The sequence below is a fragment of the Oryx dammah genome, unplaced genomic scaffold, assembly GCF_014754425.2.
Source record: "Oryx dammah isolate SB20612 unplaced genomic scaffold, SCBI_Odam_1.1 HiC_scaffold_13, whole genome shotgun sequence".
In the NCBI taxonomy this organism is placed as follows: domain Eukaryota; kingdom Metazoa; phylum Chordata; class Mammalia; order Artiodactyla; family Bovidae; genus Oryx; species Oryx dammah.
In genome coordinates, this window is record NW_024070197.1 from 5992437 (window position 1) to 6013326 (window position 20890).

At 41.2% G+C, this 20890-nt stretch overlaps 1 protein-coding gene across 1 annotated transcript in view; it reads left to right on the forward strand.

Moving 5' to 3' along the window:
• LOC120873054 (zinc finger protein 665-like) overlaps positions 1-20890 on the forward strand; it is a 21907-nt gene extending 1017 nt beyond the window's left edge. The window contains exons 3-5 of the mRNA XM_040253800.1: positions 19604-19672; positions 20368-20453; positions 20738-20890. Coding sequence (XP_040109734.1) covers positions 19604-19672; positions 20368-20453; positions 20738-20890 — 308 coding nt within the window. The remainder of the gene's footprint in view (positions 1-19603; positions 19673-20367; positions 20454-20737) is intronic.

Consider the following 20890-nt stretch of genomic DNA (forward strand, 5'->3'; position numbering starts at 1 on the left):
ATGTGATGAGTGTGGCAAGGCCTTTCGTGTAAAGTCAACCCTTTTAACGCATCAGACAGTTCATACTGGTGAGAAACCTTACAAATGTGATGAGTGTGGAAAAGTCTTCGGTCAAAAACCACATCTTCAACTTCACTGGAGAATTCATACTGGAGAAAGACCTTTCAGATGTAATGAGTGTGGCAAGTTCTTCAGTCAAAATTCACACCTTAAAAGACATCGGAGAATACATATAGAGAAACCTTTAAAATATTTTGAGTGTGGAAAATCCTTTTCTCAGGTCTCAGCACTCACTAAACATCAGAAAATCCATACATGAGAGAAACTCATGTGAATGTGGTATATGGTAGAAGTCTTCAAAATTCAAAGTTCAAAATTCATACCCTACTGTTGCTCAGAGAATTCATACTACTGAGAAACCATACAAATATCATGAGTGTGGCAACATCTTAGGCTTCATGAGAACATTCATACTGGATAGAAGCCATATATATATGTATTTATTAGTCAGGTCTTTAGAACATGAATTCATTCTAGAAAGACTCCTCACCACTTTCACAGATTTTTTAAAAAAATAATAATAACCCTATCCTCACATCTCACCAGTAGTACCAGAGTATTTATCCTGGAGAAAACACACAGCAATGTAATGTGTGTGGCAAGGATCTTACCCAAAAGTCACAAGATAGGAACATAGTGGAGCCATACTTCCCAGACTCAGTGGTTGTGGCAAATCCTTTACCTTTTTCACTATATGTATTCTCTGATGACTTTAGTTCAGGTACTCAGCAATTGCAGTAAGTCCATATTTGAAGAGAAGCTATAGAGATCTTTTCGTGTAAAAGAAACCCGGATTCTAACTCAGCAAAGATGATTCTTTGGGAGAGTAATCCACTATCTTTTTGGTCTCCTGGCTTTCTGAATAAAGTCACTATTTCTTGCCCAACAAGTAGTCTCTCAGTTTATTGGCCTGTTATGTGGTGAGCTCTAAGAGCTTGGCTTTGGTAATACATTGATCAAATGCATTTGCTACATGCGTTTCATGATGTTCTATGGGAAGGAATCAGTGAGATGAAGGGACCGACTTCATTAGATACGATTCACTCACATCCGTGTTTCCTTGAAAAACACACAGCCTCAATTACGAAATTTAATAGTGTTTATGAATTAGCAACAGGGAGGGTGGAAAATAATGTAAAACTAGAACATGACTCATCACGGTCAGTAGGATCAGGAAGCCCTTCCGTACATAGTCCAGCCTGTTATAAAACATAACGTTCTACCAACTGACCTTGAACAGAGTAGGCAAGATGTTAAAAGGCCTGGGCTTTTCGTAGAAGGAGAGGGACAGTTACCAGGGACTGATGGTGTGCTAGGAACAATGCATAGGAATAGGGTCATATTCTCCATTGGATAGAACTAACTGTTGTATGTGTGATTAAAGAAGAGTCACTCTTATTTGTGGAAATTGAAGACAGAGCTGTCACAGTCTTTGTAGACTGGGACCTGGGGACTGGAGTCGATGAGAAGAAGGAAGCAGGGGACCCAAGTCTCGAGTGAAACAAGGGTGCTTTATTTGCAGAAACACATGTTTATATATCTTCATACAAGGCAGCTTTAGGCAGTAAAAAAAAATTGAGGAAAAATAAAGCCAAGCAAATAACAATCTTGAAAGGGCCAGAAAGCATTCCATATCCTGAGAAAGAGGGGCATAACTGAATAGATTACCTTCAAGTAAAAGGTCACTGAAGGGAGTCACTGAAAGGAATCCAGGCAGATGCCCTTTCTCATCATTTCAGTCCTGAGAACTGCATGCAGCTTTGCTTGTTCCTTTTTCCAGGAACTGATAAGGAATAGAGTCCTTGAGAAACAGCACACAAAAGAAGAAAATATCAGGTTGGATCTTTTAAAGTTGAATATCTCCTGACAGTTCCCCCTTTTTTACTTTTTCGTAATTGGGGATGACTCTAGATACTTTTGTGAAAAAGGCCCTGACCAAGTGAATTTGTTTAGTTTGAACAATTTTAGTTGAAAAACATCAGTATATTACAAATATAATCACCAGGATAATTATCAGCATTATAGTTCCAGATCCAATATTATGTGTAATGCCTTGAAACCATCTTTGAGGGTCTAGCCCAGATAATTGATCAGCTAGCTGTTCAGCTAAGGTTTCCAAATTGTTGGAAGAGGGTAGACTCTTAGAAAAGGTTTCAAGGATTTCCTTTTGCAACAATTGTACATTTAAGGAAGCATTATTATGCATATCTTCCAAATGAAATTTGACTTTTTCCCAATTGTAAGCACTATGGTTGAACCGAAGAGAAGTGATACAAAATTGAGTAGAATTCCAATCCAATTTAATACTTGTTTTTGTAAATCTATTAATTGATCTCCAACCCATTGGATGGCTGTTTTTAATTCCTGAATTTTATCTTGAACTTTTGCATCTCTCTGAACCTGAGTGACCCATAAGGTTTTGTGTTTGAATTGAAGTTTGTAAAGCAGTGTCTGCGACAGCGGCAGTGGTGCAAATGGCTTTTAACCCCAAAATGCCAAGAATCAAGCATCTAATTAATCACTCAGATCATCAGAGTAATTTAGTGAATAACTGGAAGGTAAGTCTTGCCATGGGACCCTCTTTCCAGGGTCGTTGGAGATCTACTGGCAACCACAGACTACGTCAAGGTCGAAGAATCAAAAGAGATTCATTTTTTTAGACAAATAGAGAAATTAAGTCAAGTATACAATTTGCAATCTATACAAGTCACAGAACGTAAAGTCTTATTAAATTTTAAGTTTCCTATGGTAATAACAAAAGGAAGGGGAACACAAGCTTGTATAAAATACGAATGATTATAATGGAAGGAGTAACTATGACCATGACTGGTCCCTGTGAAATATCCAGTCCAAGTTCCAAGTTTTTCAGCATTTGTAGCACGTTTCCAGATGTCCCATTGTTCAGGCCCAGTTTGTTTTTTGAGGACAAGTTGAGGGCGAGGAGGTGCCATTCCACCATCAAGCCAGCCAAGGAGTCGTTTATCATGGAAGTGTTCCCTGTTACTTGAGTAACCACACATAGTAGTGTTAACATCATCTGAGCAGTTCGATAACCACATACCATAGGGTCCCCAATCAACAATGGTGTAATTGGCCACAAACATTAATTTCCGTGACTTAGCTTGATATATATCTCAATAAACAGGAGTATATTTAAAATCCTTAGAAGTAAACCCCTTACATTCGAACTTTTGTCCTTGTCCTACAGTGCTGGTAGTATTGACATGGTGGTTCTCATAAAAGGACAGGCCAGTAAACAGTCTAAACAATGTGTGGAAGTTCTTTTTTGGAGGCAGGATGAAAGCCCACGTTTGTCGACTAACATTAATACATAATTCTGCTGGGCCCATGCATAAAGGAAGGATTTTATAGCCTAGAGAAATGTGAATCAATCTTCCTTCATCCTCAGGATGAGAGGGCCCCTCCAAGCTCCAAGGAGGAGGCATATGTACTGAGTCATTAGTGGATACAACCGGTCCTATATCTGTCCTTTGTACAACCTGCAGTAAAGGGGGGTTAGGTATATAAGGCTAATAAGTGTGATTAATCAAGTCAGCCTGAGCAGGGGAAGCAAAAGCAAGCATAGTGACAAAAAATATTTTCAGGATTCCGAGGCATTCCCTGTTGAGAAACCAGATTTTCAGCTTGATTAGTAAGGGTTTTTATCTGTCCCCAGGTTGGGAGATCATAAGGTTGATGACCTTGATTGTGGCGTTTCTTGGAAATTTTTAAAGTCGCCATGGCTTGTACTGGAAACTCCTCCTCCTGGGGATTTCACCGTTTCTTCTCTATCTTGAATGCTGGTGGCTCCCCTGGGGTGGATCTTCCGAAGAGGGAGCCAACTGACTTCGTTGGGTCCATCTGGAGAAATACAAGCATACCTCTTTCCCTGAAATATTAATTTTCCAGATTTCCATTGTTTAGTTAGCCTGTCTTGATACCAAATGGGCAGAGGAAGGGAGGTATCCTTCAATGCATCAAAAAGTTTTTCTGCTTCGTCAAAATATCCCCTTGTGGCAAGTTTAAAAAATTTAAACAAAGCTGTATTAACAATAGTTATAGGATTAAGGAATATATTGTGTTAGAATCAGTCAGGGTCCTTTAATGGACCGGAACCTGGTGGTCCGGAGTCGACGATAAGAAAGTGAAAGACATGGGAACCCAAGCTCTGATGGAGCAAAGATGCTTTAATGATCTTTCTGTGAGTATATATAGGCTGTTGTACAAGAAATTTCTTTTGATAATGATAAAGATCAGAAAACCAAATGTACAACAACCATTACCAAGGGATTCATAATGGTCACAAGTTCAGGAGACAATCCATATCTTAAGAGGTTCGAGACTAAGCAGTTTTGTCACAAGGAGAATGTTTACTGAAGTCGTTTCAAGCCTGTCTCATGCTATGACCTCAGTCCTGGGAGCGGCGTGCTGCTCCACTGGTTTCTGACAACAGAAACTGATAAGGAACAGGATTTACGAGGAACAGCACATAGGAATCCTCCTGTTAAACATTCCCTGACAATTCCCCCTTATTTATAATATTTGTAAAAAGGGTTCTGACCATTTGAGTTTGTTTAGTTTTAACAATTTTTTCATGAAGGCAGTGGTGAATGACAAATATAATTGTCAAGACGATCACCAAAATTACAGTTCCAGACCCAGTGCTGTGAGTAACGCTTTGAAACCATCCGCGTGGGTCTAACCCAGATAATTGATCAGCTAGTTGTTCAGCTAAAGTTTCCAAATTTGTGGAAGAGGGCAGATTTTTTTAAAAGGTTTCAAAGATTTCTTTTTGTAATAATTGTACATTCAGAGAGGAATTATCATGTTTATTTGGTAAATGAAATTTGATTTGTTCCCAGTTGTAGGTATTATTATTGAATTGAACAGGAGTAACACAAAATTGAGTAGAATTCCAATCACATTTTAGCATCACCTGTTTTTGTACATCTATTAATTGATCTCCAGCCCATTTGATGACTCTTTTTAGTTCCTGTATTTCATCTTGAATATCCTCATCTATCTGAGCCTGAGTGGCCCACATAGTATGAGCATCTTTAGTCCAATTTTGGATAAAGTTATGTGTTTGAATTGAGGTTTGTAAAGCAATGCCAGTGACGGCAGCAGTGGTGCAAATAGCTATTAATCCCAAAATGCCAAGAATCACCCATCCAATGAATCGTTTAGATCACTGGAGCAGCTTAATAAGTAACCGGGAAGCAAGTCCAGCCATGGGACCTTCTTCCCAGGGCCGCTGGAGATTTATTGGTAACCACAGACTACGTCGAGATCGAAGAATAAAAAAGGATTCATTTCTTAAGGAAACAGAAGAGTTAAGACATGTATATAATTTGCAATTTATACAAGTAACAAAACGTAAAGTCTTGTTGAATTGTAAACTTCCTATAGCTAGAACAAAAGGAAGGGGAACACAAGCTTGTATGAAATAGAATTGATTATAATGAAAGAAATAGTCTCTATGACTACAATTGGTCCCTGTGAACTGTCCAGTCCAAGTCCCAAGTTCTTCCGTGCTCGCAGCAAGTTTCCAGGTGTCCCACTGTTCAGGCCCAATCTCTTTATCGAGGACGATTCGAGGACGAGGTGGGTGCCATTCCACCATCAAGCCAGCCAAGGAGTCCTTTCTCATGGTAATGTCCCATTATAGTGCTACTAACCTTCTATGCTACTTGAGTAGCATAATCACATACAGTACTGTTAATATCATCTGAGCAGTTAGATAACCACATACCATGGGGTCCCCAATTGACAATTGTATGATTAGCCACAAACATTAATTTTCCTGATTTGGCCTGATATTTGTCTCAATGAACCGGAATATATTTAAAGTTCTTATTAGTAAACCCTTTGCATAGTGTTCTTTGTTCTTTCCCTGAAGTTTCACTAGGATAAACATGGTTCACGGACAAAAAGGGCAGTAAATAATCTAAGCAATGTCTGAAAGTCCTCTTTTGGAGGCAGGGCAAAAGCCCAAGTTTGTCCGCTAACGTTTATGCATAATTTTGCTGGGCCCATACACAAAGGAAGGACTTCATAACCTAAAAAGATATTAATTAGTTTCCCTTCTTCTTCAGGGTGTGATGGCCCTTTAAGGCTCCAGGGAGAAGGCATATGTATGGAGTCATCGGTTAATATGATTGGTCCTTTCTCCGTCCATTCTACAACCTGAAGTAAAGGGGGCTTTTGTATGTAAGCCCAGTAAGTGTGATTGATTAGTTCAGCTTGAGCGGGCGAGCGGGCGCAGGGGGCTGGGGTGGGGGTCGGGGGGAGGCGCAAGCAAGCAAAGCAAACAGGGCAAAAAAATATTTTCAGGACTCCGAGGCATTCTCGAGAAACCGGATTTTCAGCTTGATGAGTAAGGGTTTTTATCTGTCGCCAAGAGGGGAGATCATAAGGTTGATGCCACTGAGGGCAGTGCTTTCTGGAGATCTTTAGAGCTGCCATGGTCTGTATTGGAATTTCTTCCTCCTGGGGTTATTGTTGTCTTGCCTCTATGTTGAAGGCCGGTGCCCCCCTTGGGTTGGCTCTTCCAAAGAGGAAGCCATGTGAGTTCGTTGGATCCATCTGGGGAAATACAAGCATACCCCTTTCCCTATAAGATTAATTTCCCAGATTTCCATTGTTTATTCAACCTGTCTTGGTACCAAATGGGAAGAGGAAGAGAAGAGTCCTTCAATTTCTCGAAATGTTTTTCTGCTCATGTCAAGATATCTCCTTGCTGCTGCTGCTGCTGCTGCTAAGTCTCTTCAGTTGTGTCCAACTCTGTGTGACCCCATAGACAGCAGCCCACCAGGCTCCCCCATCCCTGGGATTCTCCAGGCAAGAACACCAGAGTGGGTTGCCATTTCCTTCTCCAATGCATGAAAGTCAAAAGTGAAAGTGAAGTCACTCAGTCGTGTCCGACTCTTGTCGACCCCATGGACTGCAGCCTACCAGGCTCCTCCGTCCATGGCATTTTCCAGGCAAGAGTACTGGAGTAGGGTGCCATTGCCTTCTCCATATCTCCTTGCAGTAAGTTAAAAAAAAAATTAAATAAAGCTATATAACTAAGGTTTAAAGAATATATTGCATTGGAATCTAGTAAAGTCTGTTCTGGATAAGGAAGACAAAGTGTTCCTGTGTATTCCCCCTTATTTAATTTTTTATTTGCAGTTTCAGTGTGTGATGTGTTTGATTAACTATGTCTTGTGTTTGTGGATTATAAGAAATGTCTGTAATCTGTTTAATAGAGAATGAATGTAAAAACTGTTTGAACTGCTTAGAAATATAGGCAGGGCCAATGTCTGTTTTTATAGAATTAGGTGTTCTGATTATTGCAAAGTAAGCTAACAGGTGGATTATATCATGTCGTGTATTTCACCTCAGAGAGGTGTGGCCCATATAAAAGAAGAATTTGTATCTATTGAGACATGTAAGAAGGAAGAGAAAGAAAGTTCAGAGCAATGAGTTACATCTATTTGCCATAAAGTTCTCTTTCATTTGTCAGAAACCTTTTTTATATGTTTGTATTCATCATTTTATTAGCCATTTCTTATATCTTTTTATTAAAAGCATACATCTTTTCTTTAGCAAATATGAAGTGTCTTGTATATTAGCATTTTATAGATTGGCAAATATATTTCTTATATATTTATTTTTATATAAATATATATTTCTCTATATATTTATTAATAGTCTAAAATCTCTTTAGTTTTTCTGTAAGAAAAACTTTTTGTAAGAGGAAGTTAGTGTTCAGTAATTAATGTTTTAAAATCTTTATTTGGAAATGACCTCGCTATTTAATAAACTTTTATTATTTCGTTTAGTACAATTTTACGAATTTAAGTTACTCCAATCCTAAGAGATTATTTTAGATAGACATTTTGAAAATATAATTATTTTTATTAGAGTTTCTCTAAAAGTTTTCATATCCTTTTTATATATATATATATAAATATATATATAAAGAGTTACTTTTTGTTGACAAACTTAGTTTACCTTAAATCTAGGCACAATAAAAGTATTATATAATGATGATTTAACACGTCTTAATTAGATTAGCAAACAATTATATTTTAATGTAAATAAACATTATATTTAATATTGAATATTTTTCAGTTCACATGAACTTGAATTTAAGTAGAGCTCATTAATTTCATATTATCCAAAAACAAAGACATACATTGAGACATAGATAATTTTAGATAGACAGATATAGTTTTCCGCTTCAAATTTTAAATATCTTATATATATATATATATATATATATTTTTTTTTTTTTTTCTGAGTTCCACCAATTTGTTTATGGCTGGAATCCCAGATAGAGTGGACTGTGTATCCCAAGAACATGATAAGAGTTAACTTTAGGTTTTTTCTTAAGCCTGTTTTTGTTTCCCAGGCAGAATTGGAGCTCCAAAAAAGTATTTTAACATTAACCTTTTCCTAACCACATGTAAGAAGAACTGGTTTTGCAATTTGAAAAAAGATTTTATTTTAATCATTTTTTTCTGGAGTCTAAAGAATATCATGGCCATTTAGTGTCAAAAATATCACTTCTTCTTTTTGTAGTTACAGTATATTATTAATGATACATGCATGAGGGAATTGCTGTCACATTGGATGTAAAGCCTTGGCTACAAAATTTTGACAAATAGTAGGACTGTTAAGTATACATTGAGGTAACACAGTCTATTGAAATCTCTTATGAGGCCCAATGTGATTAGGAAAAGGGAGAGTGCCAGGATAAGTCCTTGCAGGATCCAGGGAAACCCGAAGGAGAAACGGCGTCGGCGAATGATTTAGAGAGAGAGAAGGAAAGAATGTTGTAGATAAGCAAATAGAGGAGAAAAAGAGGCTGATATTCCTTGGTTTACACAGAAAGCTAATAAAGTCTTAAAAGCCCAGGCAGGAAAGTGAACGCAGAGAGCCTCTGTGTTCCAAGGGATCAGCCTGAAAAAGACAGGGAGAGAGAAAAAAAGAAAAACATGGGGTGACCAAGCTTCTTCGGTGAGCGAGGCCCATTATTTTTATTTTTAAAAGGGACTTTTATACCTTAACTTGTACATAGAGGGAAATGAAAGATGCAAAGTCACACAGAGTTAGCCCAAACATTACATCTGTTTTGTCTTTATCAAAACGAGGATTTCTTCTGCATAACTTTCCCATAAACAATATTGTGTATATTATCTTCTGGCCTTGGAGGCCTGTGAACATTTTATGACCCTCTTTTGATAAAGGCTGCTCAACCAGAAAACTTATTTTCCCTTGAAATGTTTTTTCTCTGTATTTCTAATCTATGTCAGCCTCAGAAAATGTTAAAGAGAGTTACATTTCTCATGGAGCAAAGGTGCAGTAAGTTACAAGAAAGAAAGAACCAGTTAGCTCAAAAGTCTGATATGGTTAATTCCAAAGCTACACTTGTGTTTCTTACATTCCAACTATGTTAACTAATGCACTCCCAGGTGCACAGTGGATAAGAGATATGGGAACTTACCAACAAGCATTGGCCCGATAATGAAATCCTACACCAGCATTACTCTAATAGTTTTTAACTCTTTGAAAGGCTATGTTTTAGGCTTCCCGTGCCTCTCACAGTTGGGAGGCTGTGAACAATCATATGTGTAGCTGCAAGAGTCTGGATAAACCTGCCAAGCAGGCTAGAATGCTAACATAGGGGGTTTGATTTGAAATATTCCTCTCATGTCCAGGAGACTTATTAGCTAGAGCCCTAAGTTGATTTTTCCAGAGATAAGTGGTTGGGGATAGCCACCTGTATGTCAGGAGAGTTGGTGAAAGGCACAAAATTGTAAGACAGACAGATTCTGGTTTTGGAGTAGATGCTCAAGCTGGTTTAGGGAGCCCCTCGAATCCTGAAGCCTTGCTTAACAGTTCTCGTCCACATGAGCTTGTCATGGATGGGATATCCCGTGCTGGCTCCCGGCAGGAGAGAGAAAGTGAATCTCTCTCAGTCTAAAGGGTGTAAAGGTATATTTAAAAAGCAATCTTCTAAATCAGTAATAATAATGTGCCAATTTTGAGGAATAGTAGTACGTGATGGGATCCCTGGTTGTAGTGGACCCATGGGTTTCATAGATGCGTTAACTTTTCTAAGGTTTGTTAAGAGATGTCATTTGTTAGATTTCCTTTTTATAACAAAAATAGCAGAGTTCCAAAGAGAGTAAGATTCCTCAATATGTTTTAATTCTAATTGTGTGTCTATAAGTTCTTTGGTAGCTGGTAATTTTTCCTTCGTAAGGGGCCATTGTTCTGTCCAAATAGGCTCGTCATTCTTCCAAGTTATTTTAATCATTGCTTTGTTTGTTAAATGAGCAGTGACCCCTAGGAAAAATGTGGAATGTATCACTTCAGTTCAGTTTAGTCGCTCAGTCGTGTCCGACTCTTTGAGACCCCATGAATTGCAGCACGCCAGGCCTCCCTGTCCATCACCAACTCCCGGAGTTCACCCAAATTCATGGCCATCGAGTTGTTGATGCCATCCAGCCATCTCATCCTCTGTTGTCTCCTTCTCCTCCTGCCCCCAATCCCTCCCAGCATCAGAGTCTTTTCCAGTGAGTCAACTCTTCGCATGAGGTGGCCAAAGTACTGGAGTTTCAGCTTTAGCATCAGTCCTTCCAAAGAACACCCAGGACCAATCTCCTTTAGAATGGACTGGTTAGATCTCCTTGCAGTCCAAGGGACTCTCAAGAGTCTTCTCCAACACCACAGTTCAAAAGCATCAATTCTTCGATGCTCAGCTTTCTTCACAGTCCAACTCTCACATCCATACATGACTACTGGAAAAACAGCCTTGACTAGACAGACATCAGCAGCCTCTAATTTCTCTTTTGTAAGGGGCCACTGCTCTGTCTAAATAGATTCATCATTTTTCCAAGTTATTTTAATAATTGTATTGTTTGTTAAATGAGTAGTGGCCCCTAGGAATAATGTGGAATATATATTTGAGTTTGCCATTGCATAAGTAAATCTCTTCCTATTAAATGAAGGAGTGCTTCTATCATATAAGGTTGTAATGTTGTAGGCTAGCCTACTGGTCCCTCATATGGATATATTTGGACATGTTGGTAAATCTCTTGTATTTTGGTTTGAGAAATTCCTGCAGTTTGGCAAGAAATTCTCTGTATAGGCCAAGATTTGGGCCATAAATATTTGAAAATAATGGTAATATCAGATCCAGTATCAAGAAGACCAGAAAATCTTTTCCATTAATTTTGACATTGATATTTGGTCATGCATATTCAGATACTATCATTGTCCATAAGGATTGCTTTTGATCTGTACTACCAATTCCACCTTTCTGTATACCATTAGAGGAGTTAACAGAAATGTAAAAGAAGTAATTGGGCAATTTTGTCCCCCTTTTTGAATTGTCATAGTATCTGAGGTGACATCATAATTTGAATGTTTTTCTCATAAACTGAATCAATTATTTCAGGGTGAATAGTAATTTCTTTAGAAGTCAGACTAGATTGGCGAAGTATAAGGCTGAAGGTTTGTGGGGGTAGGGGTCCATAAAGTCCGGTAGGTGTTCTAGAAGGGACTGCTTGAAGAAAAAGAAGAAAATCATTTAGGGCTGGTATATTGACGGCAGCATTGCTGGATGTTGAAGGTTTGAGGGAAAAGATGGAGTTTGCCCCTGGTTTTTGTTGATGGGGGCCCGGGGAGTCCCCATCTTTGAGTTTCCCAAAATAGGGTTCCCTTAAACATCACACTTAGATTGATTTTTTTTTTAGCCCAATGTACCCCTTTATGACATTGAAGGCAGACTCCTGGAGGTTTTTTAGTAGTTTTAATTTTTTTCTGTGTTTTTTTTAGGGCAATCGTTTTTTAAATGGCTCTTATCTCCACAAACAAAACATCCTTCATCCCCCTTTTTAAAGGAAGCAACCATTGCTTCAGCTAACATTTGCCTTGTCTGAGTTTCTGATCCTAAGTTGCGACAATCCTTCAAATAATCAGTAACATTCCTGGTCTCACGAATTGGAGCAATGGCTCTTTGACACTCCTGATTCACATTCTCATATGGAAGCAGTTTTTCTAATTGCACTCTTCTCTCTTCTCCGACAACATTATGGGAGATAGCAACTCCCAGTCTAGTTAAAAAAATCAGCATAGGCTTCATTAGGCCCTTGTAATATCTTTGTGTAGTTACTTTTAGGTTCCCCTTGAGGAGTAATTCGATCCCAAGCTTCAAGGGCAACTTCTTTCAATTGTTCATGGAACAAAGGAGGGCATTGTATCTGAGCTTTCACTGAATCAAATTGCCCGGCACCTGTTATTTTAAAAGTAATTTGATTTTGAGGAGTGCCAGCTCGAGCGTTAGAATTGTCATGATGTCGGGTCACATCATGAAACCACATTATCCATTGAAGATATTTTTGTGGCTTAAGAAGAGCTTTTCTTAAAATTCGCCAAACATAAGGAATAAAATTTCCAATAGAAGATGCCACAGCATTTAGAAGTTCTTTAGTAAATGGTGAATGAGGCCATAAACAGTTACAGCCTTTTTTCATCTCTTGCATGTGAGAGAAATCAATGCCTTCATATTGCAATATTAGTTGCCCTTGAGCACAAACATTTCCTAACACAGGAAAGGCAAAAATATCATCGGGCTCAGAGACTTGAGATTACAAATCTGGTAAATCAGAAAGCCTTCATCGTAAAGAGAATGAGTGGATCATCTGTTTTCATAAATATGAGTGTGTGTTAGGGGCTTAACATTGTCATCAAAAAAAGTATTGTTGGCTTTAGTGTCAAAGAAAGCATCAGAAGAATCATCATAAGATTAATTTTGTCCTAGAATGTGAATTCAAGTGGGCCTTAGAAAGCATCACTACGAACAAAGCTAGTGGAGGTGATGGCATTCCAGTTGAGCTATTTCAAATCCTGAAAGATGATGCTCTGAAAGTGCTGCACTCAATATGCCAGCAAATTTGAAAACTCAGCAGTGGCCACAGGACTGGAATAGGTCAGTTTTCATTCCAATCCCAAGAAAGGCAATGCCAAAGAATGCTCAAACTACCACACAATTGCACTCATCTCACATGCTAGTAAACTAATGCTCAAAATTCTCCAAGCCAGACTTCAGCAATACATGAACTGTGAACTCCCTGATGTTCAAGCTGGTCTCAGAAAAGGCAGAGGAACCAGAGATCAAATTGCCAACATCCTCTGGATCATTGAAAAAGCAAGAGAGTTCCAGAAAAACATCTATTTCTGCTTTATTAACTATGCCAAAGCCTTTGACTGTGTGGATCACAATAAACTGTGGAGATTCTGAGAGAGATGGGAATACCAGACCATGTGACCTGTCTCTTGAGAAATCTGTATGCAGGTCAGGAAGCAACAGTTAGAACTGGACATGGAACAACAGACTGGTTCCAAATAGGAAAAGGAGGACGTCAAGGCTGTATATTGCCAGCCTGCTTATTTAACTTCTATGCAGAGTACATCATGAGAAACACTGGACTGGAAGAAACACAAGCTGGAATCAAGATTGCTGGGAGAAATATCAATAACCTCAGATATGCAGATGACACCACCCTTTTGACAGAAAGTGAAGAGGAACTAAAAAGCTTCTTGATGAAAGTGAAAGAGGAGAGTGAAAAAGTTGGCTTAAAGCTCAACATTCAGAAAATGAAGATCATGGCATCTGGTCCCATCACTTCATGGGAAATAGATGGGGAAACAGTGGAAAGTGTCAGACTTTATTTTGGGGGGCTCCAAAATTACTGCAGATGGTGACTGCAGCCATGAAATTAAAAGACGCTTACTCCTTGGAAGGAAAGTTATGACCAACTGAGACAGCATATTCAAAAGCAGAGACATTACTTTGCTGACTAAGGTCCGTCTAGTCAAGGCTATGGGTTTTCCGGCAGTCACATATGGATGTGAGAGTTGGACTGTGAAGAAGGCTGAGCGTCAAAGAATTGATGCTTTTGAACTGTGGTGTTGGAGAAAACTCTTGAGAGTCCCTTGGACTGCAAGGAGATCCAACCAGCCCATTCTGAAGGAGATCAGCCCTGGCATTTCTCTGGAAGGAATGATGCTAAAGCTGAAACTCCAGTACTTTGGCCACCTCATGCGAAGAGTTGATTCATTGGAAAAGCCTGTGATGCTGGGAGGGATTGGGGGCAGGAAAAGAAGGGGAGGACAGAGGATGAGATGGCTGGATGGCATCACGGACTCGATGGACGTGAGTCTGAGTGAACTCCGGGAGTTGGTGATATACAGGGAGGCCTGGCGTGCTGCGAGTCATGGGGTTGCAAAGAGTCGGACGTGACTGAGCGACTGAACTGAACTGAACTGAATGGTCTAGCGGTTTTCCCTACTTTCTTCAATTTAAGTCTGAATTTGATAAACAAGGAGTTCATGATCTGATCCACAGTCAGCTCCTGGTCTTGTTTTTGGTGACTGTATAGAGCTTCTCCATCTTTGTCTGCAAAGAATATAGTCAGTCTGATTTCGGTGTTGACCATCTGGTGATGTCCATGTGTAGAGTCTTCTCTTGTGTTGTTGGAAGAGGGTGTTTGCTATGACCAGTGCATTTTCCTGGCAAAACTCGATTAGTCTTTGCCCTGCTTCATTCCACATTCCAAGGCCAAATATGCCTGTTACTCGAGGTGTTTGACTTCCTACTTTTGCACTCTAACCTATAACCAGGGGATTATATGTTCTAGAAAAAAAAATCATTTAAAGGACTGTGTTCACCCTATATAAATGCCTCTTATGAGGTATTCTGAACATCCTGCACAAGGATACTGAAGGGAATGAGCTTCTAGAAAATACCCTCCTCCCATGACCCTTTACTTCCAATTTGCAACCAGACCAGTTCCTGAAAGCTCCCTATCAATGCCACTGGACACACACTCTGTACTATTCCTTTGGGACAGTTTCTCAGCCATTAACACCTGGCTGAGAGACTACTCGGAAGGGATAACATCTTAAACTGTAAGCACAAGTCCTGATTAAACTGCACAGTGAAGTGCAACATAGGAACATAACTTCTGGATAGCTAACGACTGCTCGAGGGATGGGAATGGCAAGGACTGTCTCAGCTGCTGCTCCAGCCAAGGCCACTAGCCCAGAGTCAAGGGCACCCAAGGGTGAGGAGACTGCCCACTATATTCAGGAGCTCCTTCTCTGTACCTGGAGTTACCCAAGGGCCAAATCTCAGCCCAGACAGCACCTGCAGCATGTAAGTTACGGACCAACTGCCCCATGGCTCCGCCTCTGTGAGAAGCCCCTTTCTCCATGTCCTTCTTTCTCCATCTTTCTCCTTGTCCATCTCCTTGTCCATAAGTCAGCAGAAGATAAATTGATACATTTTTCTGAGAACTGAACTTTCCAAGATGGAGTTTACCCAGTTAATGAGATCTTTTGATCTCATCTAAAGGGAGATTTGCAGAGTTTACACTCCCACAGGCAGCTAGCCTGTCTGTGCCTACCCAGTGTCAGCCCAAGCCGAACAGGGCCATGCGGGGGGTGGGGGCACTGCACTGTCCTTGAGGCAGGTCCATGGCTACATGATTGTTTAACAGAAGTAATGAAAACACTTACAGTAAAACGTGTCAGTTATGAAAAAGTGCAGGTAGTACAACAGGGGTGAGATGAAAATCGGAAAGCATTTCAAGAGAGGTTGATAGAAGCTTTAAAAAATATAGCAGGGGCTTTTCGGGCGGCTCACTGGGAAAGAATTCACATGCCAGTGCAGGGCACATGGGCTCTATCCCTGATCCAGGGAGATCCCATGTGTCATGGAGCAATTAAGCTTGGGAGCTGAAGCGAAGCCCAGGCCCTAGAGCCTGTGCTCTGGAACAAGAGAAGCCACTGCAGTGAGAAGCCCGTGCTGAGAAAAGCCCACACAGCAATAAGGACAGAGCATAGACCAAATATATACATAGGGGTGTGGATCCCTTCTCCCTCGAGGGACAGGCCTTTTTGGCTATGCATTTCATAGCCCACTCTGCCACAGACATCAGGAGCGAGATTCAAAAAGCAAGTGCCGGTCCTCAGACCCCTATGTGCTATTTGCTCCAAGTGGCTTATTCAGTTTTCAATAATAGGGACATGGTTGGAAAGGCTGAATGCTCCCAGATAAATACACAAAGGGCTGAAATGATGGTTGTAGCTTTGTCCACTCAGAGATCACCAGAGGGGAAGTCAGCCTTTTCAGACCAAGCTGGCCGTGGTGAACCACAAGGTCCACAGGTACCCAGACCAACCCAGGATGCCCTGTGTGGACAGAAGGGGACTGGAGGAGAGACTGTGGTGGACTCGCCCTTTTACAGACAGTCAGGGAACAGGAGGAGGGAATGCCCCAGACACCTGAGATCCATGGGGCCCTCGGCCTTGGATGGTTTCCCCACACTGAGGGGCCCCGAGGTCACAAGTGGCTCTGCCTACAGCACCGTGTGTATAACTAGTGCTGAAGCTCCAGGGGTCACTGAAGCAGGAGCCGGGATGGAATTCCTCAGACACCAGTGCAGTCCTTTCCATTTTAACCTGAAGGCCTGGAAATTTTAACAGCCATAAAAAATACACAATGGGAACATCAGCACCAACACAGGGCCTGCTTTCCAGGAACCCCCTTCATGCTCTAACAATGGCCAGTGGTTTCTACATCGATTTCTGTGCCTGTCTCCTCTATTTTAACTCAAGGGACTTCCTAGTTAAATTAGGCTCCACTCTGATTCTTGAGCAACAAAGAAGCCACCCTTATGACCAAATGATACTAACAAAACTAAAAACCAGATTAACTCTATAACTGAGATAAAAGACTTAATAGACGCTGCAGTACGAAACACTGAGGTGCTGGGTCTAGCTACAAATAGACTGAGGCCTTACGTGATGCTCTTCCAGATTTGGAACCTGTTTTGAGCTATATAGCCCAGCTGGTTTAGAATCCATCTGCAATGCTGTTACTGAAAGTTATGTGTTGGGGGTCCGGGCATGTTTTGTACCCCTCCCTCATCAGACAGACTCCTCAGGTTCTCGTGTGGGGCTTCACCCCAGGAATGTGCACAGAGCCGCAGATGATTCCGATCTGGATCCTGTATTGAGCACCAGGGCTCTTCGCCTCCACTTCTGACACTGAGATCAGGCCCTGGGGGAGGGAAGGGCACTCTGCTCTGAGTGGGGCTGGACCAGGGCCTGCTGTGTGACCTGAAGGGGATCGTGGGGTGAGCGGAGGTACCCCCTGCTGCTGGGTGCAGGAGGCCTCACCAGGAGGGGAGTGTGATCCGCGGGAAGTGTGGGAAAGTCTCATGTTGGACTCTGTGTGGGAGTTGACCGTCCTGAGTCCCTCCTGAGACAGTGGCCACAGGGGACTGTCTGTTCCTCATGGTGAGGGCTTCCTTGTGTGTGGTTGGGGCTCAGGAAGGGGGTGTGTTGACCCTAAGCATTAAACAGCATGTTTTCCACTTTCATGATAGAACTGTGAAGACTCATGGATGAAGAAGCCCAGAAAGGAAAGAACAGGAGTCAGGCATGGCTCTTTCTCTGGTAAGGTCATATTCTCAGTGGATTCTCAGTCTGTCCTTCCTAAATTGCCCTTCTCTGGGCAATCGCTAATCATGTCTAACTCTGAAATATCCTGTCTGACTCTTGTACACCCACACTCACCCGGGGCCTTTCCTCAGGGCCTGTTTTCTCTACTTAGATCCCGTCTCCCCATGACCTGGTGACCTGGCCTTGTGAGGAGGCTCCCCTGGGCACCGTCCTGGGCAGGGCTTCTCACCCACAGGTTGGAGACGGGGTCTCCGTGCTGTTGGGCAGCAGGGGTTGCTGAGGGTCCATCTGGATGCACTGTCTGCTCTCTGATTACCAGGGTAAAGAAGCTGTAGGTGGACCTCAAGTATTAACATGTACAGTACACAGTAAAATTTGCAAAGAGGCCAATGAGGGGAAATCAATTCTGACTTTTTACAGTACACTTAAAACTAAATGAGCACCTCCTTGAAAACTTAAGTGTTTAGGACTGGAACAGAACATTCAGAAAGAGATGTCAGGGCTAAGGAGTGTTTTGTTAGACCATCTAATTCTAACTGTAATATCAGATTTACTAATTTTTTTTTCTTTCTTTTTTGACCACATGATGCAGCTTCTAGGGTCTTAGTTCACTGAGTAGGGATCGAACCTAAAACCCTGCAGTGGAAGTGAGGGATCTTAACCACTGGACCATGAGGGAATTCTCCAACTTTACTAATCTTGATTCAGTATTTTCTTAGTGGAATAAAATAATAAATTTTTGATGTTGTTCATAAGTACATACCTAAAATTAATTATAAAAATCACATTATGATTTTAAAAATATATTTATTTCCTATACTCTGACTCATTGTCTTTTCCCTAGATCTGGCAAGTGGTGGCCACTCTCTGGTTGCGGTGCGCAGCTTCTTACTGTGGTGGCTTCTCCTGTCTTGCAGCCCAGGCTCTAGAGCACGCTGGCTTCAGTAGATTCACCTCCTGGGCTCTACAGCTCTGGCTCAGAAATTGAGACACTTGGGCTTAGTTGCCCCTCAGCACGTGGGATCTCTGACCAGGCAACAACCCACATCTCTTGCATTGCCCAGTGGATTCTTTACCACTTACCCATAGGGAGGCCCACATATTTTTAAATGCAGGTATTTCATAAAGATTGGAAGAAATCTGTATGTTATTTTCTGCTTGTATTACTTTTTATTATTTTTGAACTAGAATAAGATAATGTTGAGGAGTTCCCTGGTAGTACAGTGGCTAAGAATGTGCCTGCCAATGTAGCGTGCACGGGTTCCATCCCAGGTCCCGGAAGATGCCTCAGAGCAGCTAAGCCCAAGGGCCACAACGACGGAGCCTGTGCCCTAGAGCCCAGGAGCCATTACTACGGAAGCCCGCACTCTCTAGAGCCTGTGCTCCAAAACAAGAGAAGCCACTGCAAGGAGAAGCCTGGGCACTGCAGCTGAAACTAGAGAAAGCCCACTCACAGCAAGGACCCAACATAAGCAAAATAAGTGAGCTTGAAAAAGAAATAGAATGTTGACAAACTTAGTGAATGAAGAAGTAAAATAAAGAAGAGAATGGGAACCCACTCAGTATTCTTGCCTGGAGAATTCCATGGATAGAGGAGCTGGCGGGCTGCCCTCAGTGGGGTTGCAAAGAGTCTGGCATGAGTAAGCAGGTAAACAATAACTTCCACACAGAGCAGATTGAGCTCTGAAAAACAAATCTAAGCGTCTAACTTTCCTCTTGCAGATTCTTCAGTGACTTCCAGTAGCTTTTGGAATAAAGTCCTAAATCCATAGATCTTGCATAAATTAGCCTCTGCCTGGCATCACCCCATGTACATTCCCTGTGGCCCAGTCACACTGGCTGACTTTCTGTTCAGTAAATATCTTCCTGCCTCAGAGCTGGCACTTAGGCTGTTCTCTCTGCTTGCAACACTCCTGTTTCCCACCTTGCCAATCCTAAGTGTTTCTTCCTCACACAGACCTTGTCTGATTTCGCAATGTAGCTTAAGACTTTCTGTTTAATCTTGTCTTGACACCAGGCCTGTGTCAGAGCACTTACTTCAGTAGTGACATTGAAACTGTGGATGAAATTGGCTGGCTGCTAGATTGTAAGCTCCATCATGTTCACTGCTGTATTTCAAGTCTGAGGCACAAAACTGATGCTGAATGAAATTTTATAGAATGAAAGAAAAAAAAATAAAGATAACTCTTCTTGTTTCAATCAATTGTGTGTTTACACATGCATGCATGAATGTATGGATATGTAACTCCATGGTTTTATTACAAAAACATCATCTCATTTCAGTTGTATCTTAAGTGTATTTCATGGTGTTAAGTTTTTTCTGCATCATCACATGAATGATGTGAACTGTAGTCAGAGGATTGACGTGGTGAGGGTTGCGATGGGAGAGGGTGTGACCCTGTATCGTGACCATTTATGCTGTTCTATTGTATTTCAGCTGCCTTGAACTTGTTTCAGGTATTCTCAGGGAACTCTCTGTGGATGCACTTTCCTTCTCTGCTAGTTAACTGGTTGATTCTTTAGGTTCAGTTGTCACTCCCAACCACCTGAGCTCAGGTGCTGTTGCCTCATTTCTTAACTGTTTGATCTGAGCGATTTCTTAGAGTGAAAGATTTTTCTCCCCAGTAAGGTGGACGAGATCTTTCTCTAACGTGCTGTTTTGTTGATAACAAGTTCATCTGTGTGAAGTCTTTAGAGTAATACTTAGTGTGTAGGACGTGCTGAAACACCTGTCGTCAGTGTGATGATGTCATCATCATGACAATGTGTGTTCTTTTACAGTCACTGTGGACTTTGTCATCTCTGAAGACACCAGTGTTGCTGTAACTCATCTAGATAGTGACACTATGTCACTCAGTGTGTTGAATGTAACACTTCTGCATAGACAACCCAGTGCTGGTTTTAATTTGTGTATTTTTCATGTATTTTCCACATACATGACAAATTCATGTTGATTGCAGGATGTCATAATCTTAGGAAAAAAGAGGAAATTTTAAATTAGAGACCAGCAGTTTGCTTCAAGCAGCTTTTAATGGACTTATCAGAATATTACTTCAATTGAATTGAGCTTTACCATTCTCACTTCTTCTCATTTTGTGTGAAACTAAGAATCCTCCTCAGGGCCCTTTGGTGGAATGTGTTTTCATTTCAGGCACATGTGAGCTTCAAGGATGCGTTCCTAGATTTCACTCCTGAGGAGTGGGAATGTCTGGACCCTGCCCAGAGAACCTTGTACCAGGACGTGATGGTGGAGACCCTCAGGAACCTGCTGTCTGTGGATGACGATCACTTCCCTCTGAAGTAG